General features: G+C 34.9%; 1 protein-coding gene across 2 annotated transcripts; it reads right to left on the bottom strand.

Moving 5' to 3' along the window:
- Window positions 1-274: 274 nt before the first annotated feature.
- LOC149802180 (actin-related protein 2/3 complex subunit 4) lies at window positions 275-19,698 on the bottom strand. 2 transcript variants are annotated; one of them, XM_089956595.1, is made up of 6 exons: window positions 19,605-19,698; window positions 14,484-14,602; window positions 11,511-11,622; window positions 8,561-8,656; window positions 4,524-4,708; window positions 275-1,256 (listed from the first exon to the last, which is right to left on the bottom strand). In XM_089956595.1, exons 1-5 carry the CDS (start codon window positions 19,605-19,607, stop codon window positions 4,532-4,534), a joined length of 507 nt encoding a protein of 168 aa, XP_089812721.1. In that variant the 5' UTR covers window positions 19,608-19,698; the 3' UTR covers window positions 275-1,256; window positions 4,524-4,531. The 2 variants fall into 2 exon arrangements, with proteins under 2 accessions (XP_089812721.1, XP_089812722.1); XM_089956596.1 differs by lacking the exon at window positions 19,605-19,698 and adding an exon at window positions 15,982-16,066.
- Window positions 19,699-19,707: the final 9 nt, after the last annotated feature.

Raw genomic sequence — 19,707 nt, 5'->3', positions numbered from 1 at the left:
AATGGTAATTCATACAGATTCTATTTGTGTGGTCTATATTGGAAGAGATGGGAAAGATAAGTTGTTTTTTGTTTTCGGGGCTAGATTCAGGAGGTTCCAGAATATAAAATATGGATGGGTAATGGATTTAATGGAGAAACAACAAAATCATTCAAGGAATCGAATCAACTCTTACCAAGTGTAAAACATGAGATTTCGCTTTACCCCTGAGAAAAGTGACTTGACTAACTTGCCACTTGGATTTTAAAAGAAATAACACCACCCAAAACAACAATTTCATATAAAATGTGTATATTTAATATGCATGGTAAATGTGTTAAGTACATGGATGTGCTTAGGTACATAAATATTAGTATGAATATGAAATTTATCTGTATTAATATTCTACAACTACAGTAACCCCTTGCCTAATATCAATTAAATCTTGAAAGATACTTTTCCCCCCATCTACCCAAAAAATCATGATATAATTGTACAAAATATACCTTTCAATAACAGCCTATGTGAGAGAACCTTAGAGTAACGAAATAGTTGACACTACAATTATTCCAAAGTTTGTTACTTTTGCATACATAAAAATCATACTAAGCTACAGGCAAATTTCATCAATTTATGAAGCAAGACAAGATCATAAATTGATTTAAATTTCCTGATTTGATTTGGTGTTTGAAATTTCTTGGAAATAATGAGCATAAATTTGTATGAATGCCCAGATTATCTGAATCAAAGATCTTATGATCTATGATGCGTTCTGAATGTTAAAAGAGGTTAGACTTCATTAAAATCTTTGACGCATGCCTTTAATTCATTACATTATTTAGTAGATTTTCTTCATTTATTGCTTTTAAGTGCACTTGCATGACTTTTATTCCTCATCTTACTGATTTTAAACACGTGTTGTCACAATTACTGCTAAAATTTATATTGCTGCAGGCAAAATCATATTAAGTCTTTTTTTTTTTTAAAACTTAAAGTAACTTTTGACTTGATTTTATTCACGATTACTGACAACAAATGGCTTAAAACAAGTTAAGATACCAATAGTTAGTTCGATTTAAATAAGGAAAAAATTCTATGATTTTTACTGAAAAGAAATCTGCGAACATATTTGTCAAGACGGGAGTGGTCTAACAAAGTTTCTAACTTGTCTGTGAACATCTCAGTACTCAGAAAACAATACAAGTATGATAATTTTGTCACTCAATCCATAATGTATGTTCTTTCATCATAGCTGTATCTGTTGTGACAAGTCCATTCTGTAAGACAAAGAAAACAAACACATTAATAATCCCAACAGAGAGAACAGGACTAGACAAGTGAGGTTACTTGAATGATAAGACAAATGCAAACAGACCCAAAAACAAATGTCCATGTTTTCTATTACACTAGTTTTAAAATTAGGGTCGGCAGGTCATTTCTGTTAAACATTATTTATATTTAATGTGATTTTTTGTGATTTTATAAGTATGCTGACTTTAGTCTTAAAGATAAAAATAGCATATTCATTACATTGATTGCTGTATGAGTGAAACTCCTCCTCAGCATAAAAAATTCAATAGCCCTGAACACAGTTATAGCAAAATTCCATTCTCCAGCTTCAAAGAATGATACATAGAATCCTTCTTATTACACTGTTCAGGAAAGCCATAAATGTAACTCACATTATATGTGAGGGTGTCTTGTACTGATGGATGCTTCAACAAGGCTATGTCTTGATAGTGTATTAAAATACAACAAGAGCCCTTCAAAGGTACTGATGCTTTACTGGGAGAAATGAATCCCAGGAATTCAAGAGCATTCTGACATCTATCTGTAGTATGTTGAAACCAACGCTGATATTATTGAGTGATAAAAGGGTTTTCAGATTAGCTGCTGTGGAAATATTATTATTTGGATGTCAGCTTGGCACCATTTTCATCAGGATCCAGCAGACATTAGAAGTCTTTTGGTGCAAACCCCATCTAATAATGATCATCCATTCAGGGGGTGTAATGACAAGATGAGAGACTGGTACCATTTTCATTGAGGATCAATTAGATACAACAAATCCCATGGTGATATAACCATCCATTTAGGGAGCAACAATTTTAAGATATGACTTCTATAAAGGGGTAGCAATAATACAATTTTCAAGATGGCTGACTTGGTGGCTATACGTGATACAAGATGGCACCATTTTCATTTAAGACCAACAGGGTATCAACATAATTCCGGTGAAAACAATACTTTATGTTTAAGTAAAGGTGAAGCAAGATTTAGAAGATGGCTAACATGGCGGCCATACTGAATGTCATACGTTTTTATTCAGGATCAGCTTGGCAGCAAAATAAGTCTTTAAGTCAAAACCACATTTCAACATGACCATCCATTTAGAGGAAGTAGCAATAATATGATTTACAATATCAGACATCAGATCTGCACCATTTTTACTAATGAAGAACGAGAAATCAAAATAAGTGAAAACACCATGCTGATATGAACATCCATTCAGGAGGAGTAGCAACAAGACATTCAAGATGGTTGCTACAGTGATCATGTTGGCTGTCCAAGCATCACTATCTTTGTTGTTGTTGTTGTAGGGTTTAACGCCATTTTTCAGCACACGATAGGCTATACATGGCGGCCAGTATTAATGGTGGAGGAAGAACCCGGGAAAACCCCGGAAAGAACCACCGACCCACGAGAAGCTACTGGCAAGCTTTCTCACATACCCACATTAGCCGAATCCGAGACTCGAACCCACGCAGACAGAGGTGAGATGGCAGTGATCCGTAACGGAGAGCGCTTTAGACCACTCGGCCACTCGGGGCCCCCCACTATCTTTGTTTAGGACCAACTAAACCATGGGATGAAAGCATGTGTAAAGTTTCAAGACTATCCACCAAACAGTTTAGGAGAAGTAGTGATAAATTTGTGCTAAGGCACAAATGGACAACATACATCAGAGCATTCCATCGGGTCTATGACCAATGGAGAGAAAAATAGTGTATTTAATTATGTAAAATCTTGTTATAATTGGTTCTTGTGACCAAAAATTTGATGAAAATGAAAAAAGTAGCAATGATGAAAGTACATGGCAGACTCTGATGAGAAAATGTCCTAAATAAAGCACCTTGTTTGAATGCTCATACAAGCGGACACACGTATCAGCTATTTATAGTGCTGCTACTTGTATGAAGAATCAGCTGAGTCTATTATAACGGTATACATCTTTGTATTATCAAACAGAGAAGCGAAAATGCTACTTCAATACAATTACATATATTTTCAGATAAGCCACAGTAGCCTAGTTGCTAAAGCATCAAGCTTATATTCCAAAGGTTGTTTGCTACATACCCGTCCAGGACAGCACTTGGTTTTGACCTTGGGAAAGTCACTTATTGTAGCTGCCATTTTGCTAGCATTATATAGTCAATGTGATAAACATGTTGCTAAAGCCAACAAGAATAAAACAAAACCGTATATTTTTAAAACAATAAATTAGAAATATAAAGAATTGTCTAAGGTTATTTGATAATAAAAAGAAGTAGAATAACTCAATTCTGATTGGTTAATAAGGAGAAAGGTAATACATAACACTGAATCTGAGACTGCTAGTAACACCCAATGATCACTGCACCAAATGAACTAAACTGACTGCATACTTAATCTCGTTCACTTTTAACCCCGATACATTTACAAATGAAAATCACATTATAAACTACTGTAAAAAAATGTTTTTCACAGAATGCAGTCAAGAACCTCTGATTCATCATTAAAATTACAGTGTTTTGTTAGCAGAATCTTTGGAGCAAGATTTTTGGAGCTCCTTCCTTGCATTCCTGCGCAAAATGTTTTAAAATTTGGGGAAAAAACCTATAAAATATCAATCTAGTCTTTTAAAAAAAAATATCTAAAGGTAAAAAACATGACATTTTTTATCCAGGATAATTTCAGGATGTTGATTTTTGTAACATATTTTGCCTTCTTGAAATTTACTTTTGAGGGTTAAATAAACATCAATTTCAAAGCCTAAATCCTGTTAAAATCACACTTGTTCTTTGTCTAATTGAATGTGGTCCATTACCACAAATGCATTATAGGAGAATAGTGGTTTACTAATGGGTTTTATAGATTGGAAGGTCACTGGTAAATACTGAGAGGTTTTATAAAAAGAGGACCAATGTTCTTAGGAAAATACATAAACTGAAGACACAAGTGCATCTAAACATTTATCAAAAGTTTTAAGAAGGTTCCAACTTTATATTGAATGTTGTATTAAAAAAGCAGTGATACATGAAATATCAACTTTACACCTTGTGTACATATTTTAATATAATTTTTCTAAAACGTTTTCTCAGTCACAAATATTATTTTAGCCATCATGATACCTAAATGTATAATTTGCAACATTTTACCTATGCCTTCAAAGGCAAGACAATATATCTGAAATATAAATGTATATTTACTTTATACTGCCTCCTAATAGGGTAATGCAACTTTGAATGGCATGTCTTTCTTGAGAACATATGGGGGAAACTCACCAAATAAGCTAGAATCTCTTTAGGAATTCCTCTGCACTAAGTCTGGCCCTTGAATTGACAGCTAGTTTCATTTCACTGATTTCTTTGTCTATCTCTTCCATAAAATGAATGATGAAATCTACAAGCTTGTGTTTGTACATCTGCTCTGTGTGGAAATTTGTTATCAAGAAACTAATATCAAAGCCCTGCAAAACAAAAGAGGAAGATAAATTAATAGATGCATTTACTGTACATCAAGTATGCACTAACAGGCAAACAAAACAAAAACATTTCAGAAAAAGATAAATTATGTTAAATGACATTAAAATAAGTATTACTAACCCAAATGACACATCTTACACCTACCAACCATCTAGGAAGTGTTTTTTTAAACTCTAAAAAGATGATTGTGGTCCCAAGAGGGCAAAGGGGTGGGGCAGTGTGCATGACCCAAATAATTCATGCTGTACAAGTGAGAATAGTTATTTACTCATAGAAGTCTATAGAAAATGACTGTAAATTCTATATTTGAATAAAAGAAACATAATTTGTTTTCTTTTCAGCATTTAACATACTTTCAAATAATAAAAAAGCCAATAGAATTAGCACTGCCATGTCTCATATTAAATAAACATAAACACAGAATCATAACCACACCAACAATACATTTTTAAAAAATGTAGAACATTTCTGTCTTTAAAATCCATTGGGCATAGGAATGCAGCACTAACCTTTAGTAAAAAGGCATATAAAACATGTATGTGTTCAGTGCTAACTATTTCAGTAACAGGTGTGTCGTTTTTTGCATTGGATCTAATGTACCTTTAAATGTTGATTATTCATTTTATTTGGATCCTCCTACATCTATATTCCTCTAGAAGGTCATTATTTATGTGCTCCAAAACAACACATATGGCAAAACCCAAACTTAAAGAAGGTGGACATATTAGGACGAGGTCAACCTAAAGGTGTGATCCAGTATATACACCGGACTGAATGTCACATACTGTGATGTCGCAATGAAAGTTAGTTTACTGGAGGATTGGAAGATGAAAGAAATGTTATTAGTATTTCATCATTAGAGACTGGATAGTAATAGCATTCAAACATTCCTTAAGACCGTGTTAAATTTTTCTCAGTGATGATCTTTCTGCACTTGCCCAAATGTTACTATGTCACTGTATGTCATATACTTCAGAACTACTAATGTCAATATGGTGTTAAAACCATACAACAACAACATCAGAACTACTAATGTCAAAATGGTGTTAAAACCATACAACAACAACAGAACTACTAATGTCAATATGGTGTTAAAACCATACAACAACATCAGAACTACTAATGTCAATATGGTGTTAAAACCACACAACAACGTCAGAACTACTTATGTCAATATGGTGTTTGCAGGATGTGAAAAGTACAAAATGGTTACCCTTAATGAAATTCTGATGCAGTATGACATACAATGAACATTATCAAGGGCCTGGCTTTTGTAGGTGTTCTGCACAGATACTGTTGCTTTCAGGCTTTTACATGGAAAGGGTGTCTTTAATTTCACATAAGGCTAATTAAAAAAATTATAGGATAAACAAACACAAACTCAGTGATATTTATTTTGTGCATGCAAGTCTTGTGTCCTCTCTCTCTCCTTGATGTGAATTGAAACTAAGAGTTAAAAACAAATTCTTTGCTGTAATCAACATTATGATACTGTAGCTATGAAACACTGAAGCTAACAGTAAAATCTTTTTATTTGTTTATCACTCTTTTTCAAGCATGTGCTTGTGATGAGAACTTTGTCTGATTGACAAAAATTATAGCATGCACAAACTTGTTTTGGTTCATATTTGGAAGTAATTAAACAAAAAAGATTCCATCTGAAATACTATCCTATTTAGAGTAGTTGTCAAACACTATAGTCAAAATACAATGAAAACGTTTTATTGGTCAATCTTGCATACAAATCATATGTACAGATATCTGTCATCTTTGTCTCTCTCTCTAACTGAATTGAAACATTTTAACATTTCATTTGATAATGAATCAAAAACACTTAATGTATTTCCTGGCTGACCACATATTTCTTCAATATGTGTTACTACATCCTGTTTCCTGATGCACTTCTGAATAATTCAAAGGCACATATTTCAATAGATCAAAATACTGTTAAATGTGCCCATTCAAAATATTTCCTTTCCTAAAATTTCCACTTAACAGACCCAAAATGGGGAAATTGACTAGTTAAACGATGAGAATCCCTTGAAGAGATTGGCACTATACTGGGCAAAAAGAATTTCCAATAATTTAAGATAAGACCAGTTCTTCCTTTTATCTGTTGAGTGCTGAAACCATTTATATTCAGTGATACAAAGCTTTCAAATATGCTGCTATGGTATACATACCAGATGTCAGATTGGCAAGATTTTCATAAAGGACCAAGCAGACATTTGTTATGAAATTGTGTATAAAACAATTTATATGGATGAAATGTATGAGATTTGTTGCCATATATATCATTACCTGCAGCTGTATTAGTTTTTAACCAAAGGGATTTAGAAATGTTGTTGCTGTTATAGGGTTTAATGTCATTTTTCAGCACAAGATATGTTGATTTCTCTAACCATAGATATGACCACAATTATAGTACTTGTAGCCCAATTCTCTCTGTTGTATTGTCAGTATACAGACAAGTCTTGACATGAAGCTGTCCATGTTATGGAAGCAATCTGCAGCTGTAGAGGTACGTGAAAGTGAAAACTATTCTTTCTTGCTATCAATTATGAGATGAAATTGCTTAAAATATTAAATGTTTCAGTATTCTTGATTTTCTAGAAAGTCAGATCAATGTCACAACACCTTGTTATTGGATATAATATAGTCTTTACCATGTTAGATATTTAAAAGTTGATCATACGAGTTTGAGTTCTTAAAATCCAAGTGTTTAATTATTTATGTTTGGGACAGATTCATGCATTAACATGATTATTGTATTAATCTTCTCATACAGTCATTTTTAAAAAGGAATTATATGCATAACAAAGTTAATTCATGTATTTGCATTTGAATGTGTCTAATGTATTATGCAACTCAGCCAATATATTTTTAGCTGTGACATGGAGTCATGAGATTTATGTAACCCAAATACTGCAGTCAATGATGACAATAGTTTGCTCAGTGTGAGAAGCCAAAAGTCCTGAACCAAAAGGACAGTGAGGTTTTTGAGGAATACTTTAGCAGGCTGGGAGGAGAGGACCTCACAAGGTTGTCCTTTCATCATTTGTCAGGGGCTGTGGAATCATTGCATGGATTCCACGAGATAAATATCACTATATATTCTGTTCTGAACCTAAAATTCAATGTCAATATGTGTGTGAAATATATCAATGTGTGTGTGTGTGTGTGTGTGTGTGTGTGATTTGGATTTTTAACACAGCTTTAAAAAAATTTCAGTCATATCACTAAGATGTCTGCAATGTGGCAGTTTATTGAGATGTCTAGCACTGGGGCATCATGCCGCAGACATGTAGGATGATGTCCCAACCAGACACATTATCCTGACACCAGGCCGACCAGTCCTAAACCTAACCTTTTAATGCTGAGCGCCAAGTGAGGCAGCTGTTAGTACCATTTTTCTAAGTCTTTGGTATGACTTGGCCAGGGATCAAACCCGTGACCTCCTGCATCCAAGGCGGATGCTCTAACCACTAGGCCACCGGAGCGGTGTGAATTCATTTGTAATTCTATTTTCATTTCAAAAGAGTACACAAATATTGTATATCAAAAGGGTTCACAAATATTTCATTTCAAATGAGTACATATTTCAGGATATGTGTTCAGATTTTAAAAGGTACATAAATATTTCTAGATCTGTATTTACATTCAAAATGGTACAGAACTATTTCTGGATTTATATTTACATTTCAAAAGGGTATATAAATATTCCAGGATCTGTATGACAGTCTTAAAATGCATAAAATCCTTCCTGGTGAAAAGTAAACAACATATAAACTTCCCAGGACTCTGCCTTAAAATGACAATTAGTATCTAAGAATTACCTCTACAGGTTTTCTTCGTAGCACCACAAAATTCTCAGCTCTCATCATCATGAACCTCATAAATTTATGACACAAAATCTTCTCTATTTCATCTGCCTGCATGAGATAAAAAAAACATCACATTTGATTCTGATATTAAGAGATCACCAATCCATCTGTCAAATGAAGACCCTGTATCTGTTTCTGATATTAAGAGATCACCAATCCATCTGTCAAATGAAGACCCTGTATCTGTTTCTGATATTAAGAGATCACCAATCCATCTGTCAAATGAAGACCCTGTATCTGTTTCTGCAAGATTGCTTACTGACAGGTTATGACCCAAGTTTTTATTTCAATTTGAATACTGACTAACAGTAAGTCAGGTCATTACTGAATAGAACATGTATTAATCATGACATTTACTACATGAAGGAGATCACAATCCATTTTAATGCATCATCTATTTAAACAGAGGTACTGAAAATAAGAAAGATTGTACCAAAGTCATTGCATGTCATGGACTAAACATTAGGCATGTAGTAATTTTATATTAAATACAGTGACAGTGACTAATATCTATGATAAAATCTTTCACCCGTAATTTTAATAGTGCTGGTAAAGAAATGACATCTTCAATGGAAAAGGAGTTCTAGTGTCTCACCATTCATGGTCTAGATAAAAATACCCCATTTGTGACTTCTTACTCTCTGTGTAGTCTAGCATCAAACATGGACAACTTTACATACTACGTTAGATATGTGATTTGGATTTTTCATGTAGCTTTAAAAAAATTTATAGTGATGTCTAGCAATGAGACATCATGCCACAGACATGCAGCATGATGTCCCACCCAGTGACATTATCCTGACAACAGGCCGATCAGTCCTAACACTAATCTCTTAATGGTGAACGCCAAGTGAGGCAGCTGTTAGTACCATTTTTATAAGTCTTTGGTATGACTCAGCCGGGGATCAAATCCATGACCTCATACACATAAGGCACACACTCTAACCACTAGGCCACCGGAGCAGTCTACTACATCAGAATGTTTGCTTCCTTTTTTTTTCAAAGCTCAAATGAAACACATGTATTGTAATGATGCATTTATAGACACACTATTTTGAGTTATTTTATAGAAATATTTTCTTTATTTCCCAGTGACCCCGACTGTTGACAGAGTTACCTCAATATTTATAGGTGCCATCTTGCCTCAAAAGCAAGCAATCCACAAAGTTTGGTCATAAATTGTGGCATGGAACTTGAGATATTTGTGAAAACCATTGTCCTTCAAATATCTCTAACTTTGAAGTTTTAAACCCCAGAATCAACAGGTGTCTTCTTTGTCTCAAATGCAAACCATCCAAGTTCAGTCATGGCACATGGTACAGAACACAAGTAGCTCTGTGGAAATTATATTTTCTTCTTTCAGTTCTATGACCCTGACCCTTGAAATTCTGATGACAAAATGATAATGTGCCTTCTTAGTATCAAATTAATGCCATATACAATGTTTTGTCTAAGTAAGTAGATGATAGAGAATTTAAGATAATGTTTGAGCAATACTTCCTTGTAACAATCACAGTGACCATGACCATTTAAACCCTCTTTTCACAAAACAAAGGCATTTTTCTTATTATATACAAAAGCCATTTACAAAGTTTGCTCAAGGTATCTGATATACAAGTCAAAGTTTCACTGCATAAACATTCTGTCTCATTTGGGCCTGTGACCTCTTTCTTCTAAGCCTGAAATTGACAAGACTCTTCGTTGCCCCTAATGCAAGATGCTTACAAATGTAGGTAATGGCTGTTGGTAGAGAACTAAATTTACTGTGTGAAAGCAAAACAGGAACAGATAGATGGACACAAAACTGTATCATTAAATGCGTTATTGTGTAATCTTGGTTAATATCACCTCAATACATAATGCATACTATGTCCTCATTTTATTAACTCTCTCTCTCTCTCTCTCTCTATATATATACATATATATATATATTTGTGTGTGTGTGATTATGTTTAAAAGCCATAAAAAGTACCCTGCACCCAGCTAGCCTATCTTTGGGAGGATGTTTTTGTTGTTGTAGGGTTTAGCACCATTTTTCAGCACACGATAGGCTATATATGGCGGCCAGTATTAATGGTGGAGGAAGAACCTGGGAAACACCGGAAAGAACCACTGACCCACGAGAAGCTACCGGCAAGCTTTCTCACATGCCCACATTGGCTGAATCCGAGACTCGAACCCACTCAGACAGGTGAGATGGCAGTGATCCGTAATGGACAGCGCTTTAGACCACTTGGCCACTAGGGGCCCCTCTTTTTGCTAGCCTCACATACTACTTTCAAAATAAGATTTAGGTATTTTTTCTTAAAGAATCATATCAGACAGTTTTGTATTTTTATTACATCCTTAAATACATTCTGCATTTCATCTTCAGATTGTGAAAGGATTAAGATAAGGAATGAGCTGAAAGTTAAGACTTTAATCTGTTAATTTGAATTTGAAGACTGCAATGAATTTATGGCTGGAAATTTTAACTTAACTAGGAAAATAAAGAACACAATGCCAACATATTAACTTTCTTTTGTATTTTGTTCATGTTTGCCCTTTACATGATGGTAACGTATTTTCTGGAAAAAGCCATTTGTGATGCTATCCCCCTGCTGAATAATTTGGATTATAGCAATATTGCAGGCAATCCTAGTAATTTACTGGCCAACACAAATCTCATAGCTTGTTGCCCAAGGACAACCAGGAATTTTCCAATATTTAATTGCTGCTGAAATAAATTAAAATGACCGACATTTTACACATCTTATGATGAGTAAAACATTAGACTGTGATCGGCAGTAGCATCATTTGGTTACTTAAATGCATAAAATTCCAGACCTGTAAAACTGAAGTTTTGGACTTGTCTTTAAATTGATTATGTGACAGACAGAATATAAATGATACTGGTGCAAACCTGTTTCACGGCAATGCTTATCCTTAAAGAGTTGACAGAACCTTCTATGAGAACCTTCTCTTTTTCATTTCTACTTATCGTTACTGGTGTCAGTAAAAGCTCCTTGCTGCTTCTGAAAATACATTTCAATAATTTGTCAATAATAATAATTTGTCAAAAATTTGACTTTAATCATAGGATAAATTTTCTCCAGTGTAAGAACATGACAGTTACTCCAGCCAGCCATGTTACTGATCTGAGACTACTTGAAACTCTGACATGTAATTATGAACAGTCACCCTGGAATACCGTCACTGGTAACATAACTGCATCATGCTTATTCTATTTGAAGAAAACCAGGTAACCATTTGATCGTTTGTGTGCACGCACACGTTGGTATCATGGTCTTGAAAGTCGAATCTCCTCAAGGACTGAGAATAATACAAGGACATCAATTCTTAAGCCTAACAAGCTTGGACAACAACCATAAAAATTCATTTTATAAGTACTTTTTTGTGCACTGTATGTTCTGGGACAGGTTGATTTTTTTTTACTTGTAAGTTTTAAATCATTAAAAATGTACATATCACAAAATGCACTCCAACTGAAATTTTATTTTAAAAAATATATAACTGTACTTGAGATAAAACTCTTTAATCCAATGTAGCAGCATCTCATCAACACAACCTTTCTCCTGCACATGTACGATCCATTCTTTTGGTGCATGAATATATTTTTTTTATGTTTCTCATACTGTGAAAAATTGTTAGAGGCAACACATCATCTGAAGTGGAAACTGCAAGGACTACAGTCAGACCTTTTCAAATCTGCCTTGCTAATTCTCACACTTTTGACCCCCATCTTATTGTCAGTCTGTCTAGGAATGCGATCAAAGTACACTAGAATTTCAGCCATGTTAATGATCATATTGTCGGTGAAATCATCTGCTTCTCTTCTGGCTTTCACGAATTCATCACATGGTTTTATTTTCTCCAAACATTCTGGGCAATGCTGGATCATCGATGTCCGTGCACAAAGCACTATATTGTGTCACTTTATAAATTGTTCCATTGTTTCAATTTATTTTCACAATTCCCATGAGTACCAGTGAAAGGAACCAAAGTTAGCTTCTATATTTCTACTGTCTTTTTATATTTTAAAAAAAAGGCACACTTAAGAGAATTTAATGTCAGCTTCTGAGGTTAGCTAGCTTTACAATCAAATAACCTTTGTATTGATATCCTTTATATATATAAAAACCTGGCTTCAAAGCAGCTTCTGAGGTCAGCTTGCTTTGTAATGAAAATAACCTTTGTCTTTGATGTCCTGTCGTAAATTCAAAGGAGGAGTTCAGTGCTAGTTGTGTTTACTCAAAACCCGAGCTTCTATGTGCTTGGCATCTGTAGTTATAATTAATACAAAAGGGTACATAGTACATATAGCAATAACTTGCTTTAATGATATTTTGTAACATGTGCTAGCAAAAAGGTTGTCACTTACACTCAAGTGAATGTGTTTTCAAATAACTAATTTTATTTGCAAGATACTGTCATACAGTAAACCTGGATATAAATTAATCTTGGCTATTTTGCACCTAACACCATGTCACATGTGAATGACAGTTGTCTTCAAGATATCAGTTGATCATTTCCCTCGTCTGATTTTGTTGGACCACTTTTCAGTTGGATTATATATTCAAACTTTTTAGCACAACCAAACATGATTTGTTTCTCAAGGTTCATGTCAAATTAATGTGTCATGTGTTAACAGACATAAGCGATACACACTACAGTATTTTATTCTTTAATGCTCATGTTGAACAATACAAGGTTAGTTTCTTTCTTTTTATTATCCAATAAGTGTTTTGTGTATCTATTTAACTGCAACATGGGGGGGGGGGGGAGCACAAATGCAATACAAATTTATTTTGTTTCTTAAGTCATGGGACATATGAGCTAAGTGAAAATAGTTTCACCATAAGTTTTGGGACAGGAAAACAAAAAATTTATTTTATCGTGTCCCAATATATATGATAAATATGGTATACATAATTGTTTTGAAAAATTTCAAAAGAAAACTGTAACAAAGAATCTTAACACCAATACCACTGCAACTAAAAGGTGATACCTGTGAATTGTAATTTGCTACAGCAGGCATGACAAAATCTCACCCTTGGATGCAAATTTAATTTTGCTTGTAAATTCAAGTTCTGCTCATTGGTTTGAAACTAGTGTGATCATCTCCAAGGCATGGTTTAATCTAGGATTCAGCTTGATGGGGTCATTGGTCCTTCATGATTTTTAAAAAGGGCCACCAAATATATGACAACTCTGATAGTACAGTAAAAACTGTTATGAGAGACCTCTGCTATGAGCGACCACCTGTCAGTTCTGACCACAATCATAATGCATGGATCTATTTTATTATATATACACTCTGTCGTGAGTGACCACCTGCTGAATTAATTAATTATCAGAGGTTTCGTAAATGCTTAATCACACATAAGTGGATGCAATTATTTTATCGGTGACACAGAAAATCAATCAGACAGGAGTCCTCTAAGACCACTCAAGAGCCGCAAACGCGACGCTACATGTTCTACACAACAGCAACGACATTACCGCCTTTCCTGAGTTAGACTTAAGTTCTGTGTCAGGTTGGTATAAGTCGCAAATTTGTTAGTAGCCCAATGAATTTCTAATTTCTTTAATTACTGTTCACGGGCCTAATTTCTGTGTTGTTTTAATTTGCCCTGAGGGCCAGAGAAAACACGTTTGCAGGCTGGATCCGGCCCACGGGCCCCGGTTTGTGCACCCCTGGTTTATAGGAACATTTTTATTTTGTTCCATGAAATTTTTCAATAGATATGAAAACTCTTGAATACCTTCCAACAGACTTCGAGTTTTTCTGCCCTTATTTTTATTACTATATTTAAAACCAGTCAACATCAGGGAGTCACCCTAATAACCAAGAAAATATCACATATATACTTACTTGACCTCCACTTCTGGTTTGTTGTGCCTCTCCACCACCTGAGAATCAAAGTTCTGCAGGCACATCGTGGCCTGGAGGGTGGCCCTGATGGCATTCAGGTATGGCTTTAATGTTGCTGACTGAAAAATAACAAATGACCACAATTAATCAGTGTTGCACATTGATTGTTAGCTAGCAGGGTTTTGTTTATCTTATGTCCCTCAAAACTTGACACAGTGTGTCCCTCTGGATGCACTTTTTTGTCAGACAAAAATAAGCATTTAACTTTTCATTAGTCCAATCCAGGTTTCTGTTGGCACTATCATGGCCAAAGACGTGAATGGCTATAAAAATGAGAAGACTGCAATAAATATCTGTTTTAAAACAATTTATCCTGCAAGGAAAACACTGAAGATGTGTGATAGTAGGTTGGGTTGCAATGTAAAGTATCAGACAGCTGTTTGTGTACAGTAATGGTAGATTTAATTTATTTTAAGGTTGAAATAATGACAAAAAAGATTACATTTAAGCAAATACACACTTTGACATTTAATTATTTTCTTTTTTTATTATCATAAATGCTAACTGATGATGAATCTATAATAAGGCTGAATGTGAGCAAGATCAAAAATGGTGCAATTCATTTATGGTTAACCAGATATTCAAACCTGTTAATGTTTTCATGAGTTACTCAAGCCCATGGTAAAAATTTTATTACAGTAAAGTAAATGTCCAAGGAAAATATACAGATCACAAAGATAAGTGGCAAAACTCAAAACAAATAAGATTACCTCCTTTTTATAGCACTAGATGTATTAGTGCAAAAGTGAATATTTTCCTTTGTCCCTCTAAAATAGTGTGTTTGATAAATCTGGAGGGTGGGGGCAGTGTCCCCTGCCCTTGTGATCCCATATACAATATTGACTAATTATTTGCAGTTCTACAAACTAACAGAAAAGAGCATCAATTAAGAAATTACATTTCAGTGAGTATCATGAATGGCATATTATATTCCAACCCCATGTTTAACAGTCCTGTGTAAATAACTGACATTTTGATGCTGAAATCTTTAGACACAGTAACCATAATGTTTTACCTTTTCAACCTAAAACTGGTAGAATTTTTCCTTACCCTATGTGGAAGTCATCAACAAACTTTGTTCCAGATCTATATATCATATGAAAATTGGATATGCAAATCCCCCCATGACGTTGATAAAAATGTAGTTTCATTTTTTTTATACCAGTACAGTAAATTATTGAAATAAGTATCAAAAGTTTCCCTCACATAACAGTGTCTTTATCAATTATAGATTTGTTGATTTGGACAGTGTCTTTAAAGTAGGTCACTGTCATGAAAATTGAACTAGAATTTGTTGTTGTTCTAGGGTTTAACATCATTTTTCAGCACAAGATAGGCTATACATAGTGGCCAGTATAACTGGTGGAGGAAGAACACTGGAAAACCCAGGTAAGAACCACCGACACAAGAGGAGCTACTGGCAGGCTTTCCCACGTACCCTAGCTAGCCGAGCCTTGGACTTGAACCCACGCAGAAAGAGGTGAGATGGCAGTGATCCGGAACGGTGAGCGCTTTAAATCACTCAGCCACTCAGGGTCCCGAGCTAGAATTTTTAACATTAATTATAATATGTTTATATATAAAGCTTCAAGATCAGTTGACCTTTAATATAGAAACAAATATCCAATGAATCACATGAATTATCAATTAAAAATGACATGTTAATGATTGATAGGCTGCTGACAAGAAGCATGCTGCACATTTAGATGCTGTGGTTATCAAGTGAAATTGTTCAGGGGCACTCACCAGTTATTATGTACTTTTTGTTTGTTTTCCTAAATTAAGTATTTTCGGGGGTAAATTGTATGAGTTGTGCCTAAGGGCTTTCTCATACCTTTTTTAATGGTTTATTTTGGATCCTTTTGGATCTTCTTTTTTTTTTAAATTATTAATTTCCACCACTATCAGTGGCCTACCAAATAGACATTTTTAATTCTTTTACATTCTAGTGTCTACATCTAAATGATTTGAATGCAATATCGTCAGATAGAGCAATATTATCACAGCCATTAGTTTGGGTCTTCTCACGACACAATAGCAGTATACCAATTTTCGGTTATATATGGTAATGAAACAGCCAAAAAATGCCAGTGTGCTTCCAAGTTAGCTCTTTGATTTTTACTGCCAAGTGAGGCAGAAATAAACAACAGTAGGAACACACTGAGATGGAATTTATAACACTGGGGAGTTATTGTGGCCGGTACACATGTATGATAGTGATATTGGTTATCAGGTATTCTTTAGAGTGGAGCAGTACATTTGAGAGGCCTGAAAGTCATTATTACCAAAAATTAACATAAATATTTCTCACTGATTATAAATTATTGAGCAAGAGTTGTAAAGTTTTCAATGATAATTATTTGTTGCAGCTTGCCAAAAAATTTGAAATTAAATTTCTCAGCAACAATCTTAACATATCTTAGCTTCTACATTGTCAAACATTTGAGGGGAAAAAAAAGATCAGTCTTTTTGTGTTCATTGGCCTTCCTCTGAAAATAGTTTTGTTAAAACAAAATGAACTGACGAGAAAATTAAAAAGATTTCTTCTGGGTTGAAAGTTCAGATATTGAATGAAGATCTTGATTATTAGATTCCAACGTCACATACATTTCACACTGCTGTCGTACGAGTGGGTTAAATTTAGAAGTGAATCAATCTCTCTCTCGTCCATTTTTTTCATCCTGATTGCTGAGAGTGAAAGAGAGTGATAGAGAAGCAGAGCAAACAGAACTTTATAATGCAATAGAAATATTGTGATTTTAAAAAAAAAATGAGAGGCAAGGAAGGAATATGGTGGCTTAGACACTCGACACCACCACCACACCGTAAAACGAATGGTTGGTCCCTTTTAAGCAAGTACAGTTCTCACTCCTGATGATACAATGTATCACCCAATATAAGAAAAGGCTCTGCACATGACAGACTCGTTGATAAACGTAGCTACTATATAGTTTAAGCTCGATTTAGTGGCACTTTAAGTTGTTACTGAATGGGATGGCCATGTTATAGTACTTATAAATCAACACGCAATAGTCTCAGAACACTTTCATATCAACACGTGGTACATGTATATTTCTGCATAAAATTCTCAAATTTGGAAAACTCTGTGTATTGCTATTTATTCCTCCACACAAAGCCCTAACAAACTTTATTCTAATTTGGACTATCCCATACATATATACAGTAATCAGTGACAACTGGGTATGGGACAGCTGCGAGACTGCAACTATTTAACAGCTACCATATTGTTTACATCAACATCCACTGCTGACAACAGGCTTTCCTGGGCAAATAAGTCAGTTTGAATATTTGTTTCACTGATGCTCTGTTACAGTGATGCAGAGCCATGATCTTTAAGACAATTACATATGCTATCTTCTGTTATTATTAGCACACGATTAATGATTGGCCTTGACTGGACATCCGTAGACGTCCATTTCCTGTGCCATAAAAATATGGCATCCGCACAGAGCTAGGTGACGTTTGACCAGTAATATATGGTTCCCGCATATACAGCCAGGTGATGTCATCCATAAATATATAGCTTCCGCACTACCAGGGTTAAGATACCATATAAGTTTGAACATGGTAGGTAACTCATCAAGGGATATGGACCACCCACAGCATAGATGGAACCAGTTTATCGAGTTTTGAACATTCAAAGCCATTCTCAACATATGTGCACCAACTACAAAGCACCCACCTGACCATGAAAATAAATTTGAAAGGCCCCAAAAGAAAAAATGAAGTACACTCAAATCAGCCATTTCAGATGAGTCTGTCATGTCAACTAGCAATATCTTTGAGTGTCACCCCAGTGCACTCATATCAACTGATGACACCAGTGACTCAGAGCTTGATGTCCCAACAAACAATCTGTGGGCATCAATCGGGTCCACCTTCACAGGATCGCCCACAGTAGCCAATGAACTGGCAATCACTGCTAACAACCAGTAAACCTGCAATCACAATAAAAACAATATACAACTTTTTAAGCGCTGACTGCTTTTCAGTCAACAGACTCAAAAGTGACATTGTGACCTTAAATGGCATGGAAAAATGCAGCGTAATCCTGGAACCTGGAAAATACGATAGTCAAGGAAACAGATTCAACAATGCACCTTAGTATTTTCCAGGAAAGAGTACATTAAAGAATTTATCAAGGACAGGACACAAATTAGGGTAGAGCATTGTACCCCATCATTGGAAGTGGCCTTCACTTAAAGAATGGGATGAACCCTATTCCACCTCACAATATGTATAGCATCTTTTCACGCCCACAAGTTGTCTACGATCCAGAAGTGACATAGCAGATCTGGGAACTCTAAAAAAGTCTGAACTCAAGATTCCTCACCAGATACCATTTCTTCCAGAGAAATGTGCTACAGCTGCTGTCTATATACTTGCAGGCGCAACCAACATAGATTCCTACATCGAAATGAATCACAGGTACCTTTGGGTAACACTACTAGTCTGTCGGAAACTGGAGTTCGAGACTGCAAGCAGGCAACTTACATTAAATGATAAAAGGACATCAGAACAAAACTACAGAAATACTCCCTTCCAACAGCCTAGCTTGAACTAGGATGATAAACCCCTGACAAACAACTACTGAAATACATGGTTAAGGATGCATTTAACTCATAATGATGCGCAAGACACGGGAAGATGCTAAATTTTAAGTTTAATGCGTGCATTACTGTACTACCGCGGAAACAGTTGATCCTGGGAAATCTGATTGTGGACGGTATCTAAAAATGCATTTATCAACTACCTTTAGTCCTCTGCATCCATATAAACATACTGCATGTCAACATGTACATTACAATGGATATTAGCAGTGACTGACATTACCACTTAAGAAATAAGCGGGTAATAAGCACTTCCGCATTACTTCTACGGAATAAGATTACTAACATAATTAAATACTCTTTCACCTCTAAACAGGCAGGGGTTATAGCATTGAATTTAAAACCCCACAAAAAATGTTTACAACTGTGAAATACAATGTAATTAATCTGCAAGTATTTATGAAAGACAGTAAAGGAAATAAACACCCACCATCTTCTCTCAATGCTGCAATCGTAGCGCCACCTATCGTCTTGTCTTAGACCACACATATATCTTTTAAAAGGTAAAGTAACCCGTAGAGCTCATTTCACTA

The sequence above is a fragment of the Sinohyriopsis cumingii genome, chromosome 4 (assembly GCF_028554795.1).
Source record: "Sinohyriopsis cumingii isolate HCF-2022 chromosome 4, ASM2855479v2, whole genome shotgun sequence".
Taxonomy (NCBI): domain Eukaryota; kingdom Metazoa; phylum Mollusca; class Bivalvia; order Unionida; family Unionidae; genus Sinohyriopsis; species Sinohyriopsis cumingii.
Note: the sequence above shows the minus strand (reverse complement) of the source record. Positions and strands in the feature narration are given on the sequence as shown.

Excerpts from the sequence above, each read along its gene's own strand:
- LOC149802180 (XM_089956595.1), bottom strand. Across the intron at positions 11,623-14,483 it reads AAACCAGAAGTGGAGGTCAA|AAGCAGCAAGGAGCTTTTAC; the intron begins GTAAGTATATAT and ends ATGTATTTTCAG. Across the intron at positions 4,709-8,560 it reads TACGAAGAAAACCTGTAGAG|GGCTTTGATATTAGTTTCTT; the intron begins GTAATTCTTAGA and ends TTTGTTTTGCAG.